This window comes from Salvia splendens, chromosome 6 (assembly GCF_004379255.2).
Source record: "Salvia splendens isolate huo1 chromosome 6, SspV2, whole genome shotgun sequence".
Classification (NCBI taxonomy): Eukaryota; Viridiplantae; Streptophyta; class Magnoliopsida; order Lamiales; family Lamiaceae; genus Salvia; species Salvia splendens.
Genome location: NC_056037.1, coordinates 28,131,142 through 28,138,608, shown reverse-complemented (window position 1 = coordinate 28,138,608; position 7,467 = coordinate 28,131,142). Strand labels below are relative to the sequence as shown.

General features: G+C 36.4%; 1 protein-coding gene across 1 annotated transcript; it reads right to left on the bottom strand.

The window, feature by feature from the left end:
- Positions 1-1,690: 1,690 nt before the first annotated feature.
- LOC121809663 (cyclin-D3-3-like) lies at positions 1,691-3,454 on the bottom strand. Its single transcript, XM_042210412.1, has 4 exons — positions 2,782-3,454; positions 2,503-2,704; positions 2,241-2,371; positions 1,691-2,155 (listed from the first exon to the last, which is right to left on the bottom strand). The coding sequence occupies exons 1-4, from the start codon at positions 3,232-3,234 to the stop codon at positions 1,895-1,897; spliced, it is 1,047 nt and encodes a 348-aa protein (XP_042066346.1). The 5' UTR covers positions 3,235-3,454; the 3' UTR covers positions 1,691-1,894.
- Between the last annotated feature and the right edge of the window lie 4,013 nt (positions 3,455-7,467).

Here is a 7,467-nt window from a genome sequence, read left to right as displayed (position 1 = left end):
TTTATCAAAGTTAGGCGGCCCCCACTGAATCTGAACCCTCAAAAATCATTATTGTTTCTCATTTTCATTAATCATTATAATCCTAATCATAGATTCATAATCATAATCACTGCTTATATTGATTGTATCACTCTCAACTTCTCATTCTAAATTTTTAACTCACCAACATAACTTTCTAACAAATGATAAATACCTATTCAACACTAAAATGTACTCCTAACAAATTATACTACAATTAAATTTACATAGCCAACACCACTTCTTTACAGCAAGAAATTTATTTGTTTTTACTAGTATTAATATTCAAATTTAAGTCCAATTATTCTTTATCATAAAATTCAAACTCAATCCGACTATGTACACATAATTCTTGAAGTCTACTCCATCTCGATTATTTCCCAACCCAATTTTGATGTCCTTGACTGTTTCAGCTTTTTCCACTTATTGAACTTGCAAAATATATATTTCACCTTTATCCAATATATATATTCCAAGAGTTCTTGCAATGGTCCCAAGATGTAAATTTTGTATTATCTTATGGTCCCCTTAAAGTGTAAAATAAATCTAAATAAGCTAACAAATCAACCATGTGCAATCTTGTAAAAGATAACTCAGCACAAGTCATTCACTCATATTCAATGCCAACCACACAAACAAATATTTATCTTCAAATTCTCATTAACCCTAAACCCTTTTGACAATGAGGCGATCGATCTCACACTATACCCGTCCGACAAAAATTGACCAGTGGATATTCTCACACTAAACCCGTCCGACAAAATTTGACAATGAGATATGACAATGAGGCGATCGATCTCACACTATACCCGTCCGACAAAAATTGACCAGTGGATATTCTCACACTAAACCCGTCCGATAAAATTTGACAATGAGATAATATCTCACACTAAACCCATTTGACAAAAAATTACCATGAGACGATCTCACACTAAACTCATCCGACAAAATTTGACAATGAGACAATCTCACACTGAACCCGTCTGACAAAAATTGAACATGAGACGATCTCACGCTAAACTCGTCCGATAAAATTTGACAATGAGACAATCCCACACTAAACACGTCCTGCAAAATTTGACATGAGACGATCACACACTTAACCCATTTGTTATTACAAACCGATGAGGTACATATAGTCCTCGACTCGATACATTGCTCTCTATCGTGCACTGATGCAACAACATGAACCGAACAAGCAACCAAGCAACCAACCAACCAACCACATAACTCTCCAAGACTCATATGAAACTATATATGCAAAGCTAATTGGATACACTCCTCTTGAGACTCTTGTCACTATCCTAAACATGAAAATACTATAAAAACACACTAGAGATCTTGTGATTGTGAAATGTGAATTAGGCCAAAAACAAAGCAAGAAAAGCACAAGTTGAATGAGAGAAAGCACAACTTCTCTTTGCATTTAGACAAGCAATAATAGGAAACAAGTTGAGAAGCACATAGTCCTTTGACAACCTAATCTATCCTAGATTAAAAACCTTTTATGGTTTCAAGTACCTCTCCGTGCTTCTTCATTAAACCTACCTACAGCCATCGTCTATGTATGATAGTATGCAACACCAACGCAATGTATAGTTCAAACGACCATACTCATCTCACCAAAATGGTCCTACCATTAGAGGGTAAAAAACCTCAACAAGCCTCTCTCTTCAATTTCACTCCCCATCCACAATCAAAGAGGTGGTGTGGAGTCAATTGTTTGGATGCATAATCCATCATCTCATATGAATAGGTCAGAAATACAGTAAGAAATAAGCAAGTAATGTTGCATGATTTAGCTAAATTATGAGTTGAAAAAACATTAGAGGAGTGATTATTAAGTACCACCGCCAATATAATGAAATAGAAGAGTTCAAGTAGCTCGATTAGCCAGGCCGGCAGACATGCTGCTTAGAGGAGCTACATCCCTGTTTCTCTTGAACAAAGGCTCCGGTGAAGATGATGCTGACGTTGCAAACGCCCACGAATCCACAGAGCTATCGGAGCTGAAGTAGGCGTCAATGACACCGCTCGGGCTGCTTGGAATCGAATCAAATTTGCGCTTTAAGCAAGATTTACAGCTTATACCACCAGTTGCCTCCGAGATGAGTGAGAAGCAATCATCAATCTCTTCCTGTGAATGATTTTTAGCAAACAAGAAATCCATTAACAACGGGTTTCCATACACGAAACTATATGATCAAACAAATGAATCAAACCTTGCTAGCTCTCAACACAATCATAAGTTGATCTTCATATTCCACCGCATCATCATCTCCAATCTCTCTAATAGCATAAATCATTGTTGCAGCAGCAACCACAGACGGAAGATAACGAGTCAACCTAGAATCTGCACTAACACGGTCAAAAATCAATCTAAATTTTCAAGAAATCATAAAAATGATTTGACAACAGATCAATCCATCCATCCCAAACTCAATCAGAGATGCAATCAAGCCAGAATTCAAGTGATCCACATACCAGCAATGGATGAGAGAATGACACTCTCGCATCTCCTCAAAAAATCCCAATGTAGGTTCTTTACAAACTCAAATCTCCTCGCAATGTGGTCGACAAACGACATCGGCGTCACCGGATTCATCCTCCATTGGAGCGTGGAGAGCACAAGAAGCTCCATCCTCTGAATCGTCTTCGCCTCAAACAAAAACTTAGATTCTTCAACCTAAACACGCCCAAATCAAATGAATCACTCTCACAGGCATTTAAACAAACATTTACTGGGAATTAAATCAAACCTACTTGCAAATCTAACAAAAGGGGCACTTGAGTCTCCTCCACTTTCGCAGCCACAGAGAGACAAGCGACAGCAGCCAACTGACTCATCCATGGCTTCTCCCTCTGAAAGCAACGGCTAGTCACAAACCTATCGTAATAGTTCACGGCCAAGGCAGCGGTGGATGCGTTGAAGGCGTAGCAGCGAATCACCTTCAGCATCCACGTAATCGCCTCGTTTCTCGCCGATTTCAGCGGCGAATCGGAACCAATTTCATCGATTATTAATTGGATTTCATTTTTCTCCTTGATTAACAGGTTTTTCAGCTCCTGCTCCTCCCAGTAAAAGTCGTGGTCAAGGAGAATCGCAGAAGGGGGTTTTTCAATCTCGGAGAGATCCTCGAACTTGGGGTCCTCCTCGCAGTAGAGCGCGTCAAAGATGGGATTTTGGTGATGGGTTAGCTGGATTGAGGCAACCATCTTCTTCTTCGGAGAAGAAGACGCAGGGGGCTCTGCTCATTATCTTCAAAACAAGAAGCGAAAGCTCGAAAGGTTGAATCTTGGGCTCACTCGCATTCTAGTAATGTTTTGTTTTGCACTTTCTGAGAAGGGTTGGGTTTGGTTTGGGTTGGGTTGAATTGAGAGAGAGGGAGAGAAGGAGAGAGGGAGAGAGAAAAGGGCTTAACCAAAATAGGTAGAAGAAGAGGGGTTTTACCTTTCACGCCTGTCCTCTATTTTTTTTTAGTGAAGATTTTTATTAAAGTGAAATTAAAAATTTTGGCGCCCTAGAGAAATTGGAATTGGGGGGAATGTTCAGAGGCCATACAATAAATGATCTACATTCTTGTACAGTACAATATACATACCACTGTAAACTCATAAATATCGCCACTTAAATTATTGTCCTAATTTAGATTTACCCCCCCCCCCCGAAGGATATAATTCGAGTTATTCAACCTTTGCAATTTTTAAACATATACAATTAGACCTAGGTAAACGGTTACTCTGATATTAACGGTGTTTGGATCGGTACCGATTTTGTATTTCAAGTAAAGTTGTTAATCAGTCAGAATCGGTGACCAATCGGTTAGTACCAGTAAGTAGGGATGTCAATCGAGCTACCATGTTCAGATTGTTGGGCTATTTTGGGGGGCTATTCTGGTAGTGAATTTTTAGCTATTAAATATCTCATTTTCCTTTAATCGTCCATCCATCAATAAATGTCTTATTTCACTTTAACTCTTGTGTGCATTATATCTCCCTTACTTTACTTTTTTCTCCACTTTAACTAGTACTTATTATTTTTCCAAAATGAATGCAGAAAATGAAACATCTCTATTAACATGAGACAGAGGGAGTACAATATAAAATTGAAGATTTAATTTAATTTTAATTTTTTACTTATTCAGTTTTAGCAAGATTGTCATTGAATTATAAAATTACTGTCAAATGGTTAGGGATGTCAATGTAACTTGCAACCTGCGGGCCGACCCGAATAACCCGATAAAAATACAGGGTTAGGGTTGTAATTTCGCAGCCCGAATTTAAAATCGGGCCATTCGGGCTGACCCGTTCGGGTTACGGGTCGGCCCGTCGGGTTGCAGGCTTCTGCACAACGAGCAGGTTTTGTAACGGTCATAACTTTCTCTACAAAGCTCCGATTGAAGCGTGCAATATATCCATGCGAAGCTCTTTCGAAGACGAAGAGAATGATATGCATTAGAGGTTTATCAGACTTCAAAATCGCGAGAAACATTGACTCAAACAAGGCTGTTGCACATCCACATATTTTGTGTACATTTTCTAATCCATTTTCTATCATTTCTCAACAAACATGTAAACATACCAAAATACAGAAATATAATCAAAATCATCCAAGACAACCCTCTAAAACCATGCAAAATCCAAATACGCCAACCGACTATATAAGATCACGAAAAAAGTCACTATGTGGTTCATGGATTTATAAATACTCGTATATAAAAGCTTTCTTTTAGTGCAAAGTGTTTTGACGCCGCTTCGTCATTGAATTATGCGTACTTTGATGATTCTTAAAACAAAGATAAATTATTATTTGACCAATAATAATTCAAGAAAACTTAGAGTTATTCCAATTAGCTAGCATCTTGATAATTCACTCTTTAACAATTCAAAATATTTTTGTTACATCTACGATGCACCTCTCACGTTATGAAAATTTTATTCAATTTTCTACGAATTGATTTATGTTTGAATTTTGAAACAAAGTAAACATAAACATACTATTGATAGATATTTTGTAAATAATTATGTAATGAATAAGTTATTTAAATTTAAATAACTTAATCTTTTTTTAAAATATTAAAGAAAATTAAAAATATGTATTTCATTGTTGAATGATTAATTAAAAATATGTATATAAAATACGTATTATTTTTTTGAAAATATTAAAAGAATTAAAAATACGCATTGGCCCGAATAACCCGGTGGGTTAGCCCGAAACCCGAAGGGTTAGAGTTAGGGTCGAACTTTTATAACCCGAAAAAATCATAATCCGAATTAGCTCGTACCCGAATGGCCCGACAACCCGAACGGGTTGGCCCGATTGACATCCCTACAAATAGTTAATACGAAATAGACAATAGTTGTACTTGAGGGTTTAGAGATTAGAGTTTAGTTGTCAAAATAATTTTTTTCTAAATTTTTACTGAAATATTAATATAAATGCTATATACTCATAACAAATTAGTATTGGGTCGGGTCGAGCCCATCATTCAAATTTGATCATTTCCCTAGTATTTAGAGATAGATGCCTTTTATCTTTTTCTCTTTCTTTCAAAAGTTGGATTTTGTTATCGTACATCAATTTTATTAGCATAAGTTTTGCCTCCATTCAATATCATACATGGAGTACACTTTTTTTTTTCCTTCGGTCACTAATCACAAGATGTACGAGTTGGTCAAAAGCTATTTTCTTTATTCCAAGAAATTAACAGCCAAAGTATCCGATTTTGGTAAAAATACGATCAATAGGTGATAAAGGAAATACTATTACTGACAATTTATTTGAAGGAAAAAAATGAAAGAATATAAAAATAAAATAAACGATATTATCTTATGTAAGTGACCTATATTAATCAATTAATCAACTAATAAGTTTGCATCTATTTTCATAGTTACTCCAAAACGAGGTAAACTAAGTTTTCATCTATTTCCATAAATTTCTTTATGAGTAAGAAGTCATTGCTGAAATCTTTTATAAAGCTCATATTGCCAGTGTTTAAATAATTCAGCACAATTGAGATAAAAGAGAAGAAATAAGAAGAGTACAGGTGGAAATAAAAAAAAAAGCAAAAAAAAAAAGCAATTGTAATTTTATTGTTGCTTATAATAGAATAACAACAAAAATGATAAGCTTCCAATCACACTACTCTGAATTGTTCGATATTTTGCCAAAATGTGCAGCTAACGCCCTAAGGGCATGTGCAAGTGCAAGTGCAACGCTTGTGTAAAATTTTCACTCAACGTAAGCGTGCAATGTGCGCTGCACCCATCACGCAACGTTGCAAAGTACTTCAGCATAATGTGTAACATTCAATTCGCTGCAAAAGCATCTTAAAGTGTACTACAATATAGAATTTCATCCTTAGATGAGTTATCTATCTTACCAAACATGTTATATTATGAAAACTGACTTTGTCTATTTTAGGGTATATTTGGTAGCTATATTACAATAAAATAAAAGTGTATTTAGTAGTAATGTTAGAGTTAGTTAGAAGCTTAAGTTTTAACAAATTAAAGTAACTCCATATTTTTATAGGTTAAACTAGGAGATTAAGCAAATGAGTAAATGGAAAGGTACATACAACTAGTAGTATCATAATTTTTTGACACAGGTGCAAAAAAGTGCTTCAATATTATATGGGGCGAAGGAAGTAGTAACAATTTATTAAAAATATTTCTATTTAATGCTGCAATTATCGGTTTTTTTAAAATTTGTTTTGTTAGCGCCCACTTCTTATGGCAGCCGGAGCAAAATAATTTTAATCCAACAAAAAACAATTCATTTAAAATACATAATTAAAAAACTGAAAATTACAAATTAAAATCCTAAAAATAAAAAATTGCATAATTAAAATCCTAGAAATTATAAAATACAATTTAAATCATAGAAATTTAAAAATTACATAATAAAAAATTACTCTGATGGTGGTTGTGGGGAGGTTTTTGTTGCTGCTCAAACGACAAGGCGGCGTCAGGGGGAGTCCCAATTGAACCCTCATATGCTCAATTCCTTGGCAACGTCCTCGAAATTGTAACGGTGTCACGTGGGAAGCGTCGAACGTTGAGGCGATGAACCACAGTCCCATTAAACGGTCATACCGCTCTGGAGTTGGTCGTCCGGCTTGGTTCACCTCACCCATGCCTCTAGCTCTAGCCATCTTCGCCGCCTCCATACCAATCGGACGACGTCGCTTACTGGAGCTCGAACCCCCTACATCGACTCCGCAAACTGGCTAGCAACCTCCCCGTCGTTGGACTCGGATCGGCCACCGCCACCTCTTGAAGTGTATTGGCCATCTTCTTTGTTCTTCGTCTATTACGACCTGGAGTACATGCTCGACTCGATATAATAGAACCTTCACCCATGTATTGCCGTACCTGAAGGCCCTCCTGACGTCTTGTTGTAAGACCATCATAGCCGCCCTCAAAATGTCGACTCCACTTGTTCCG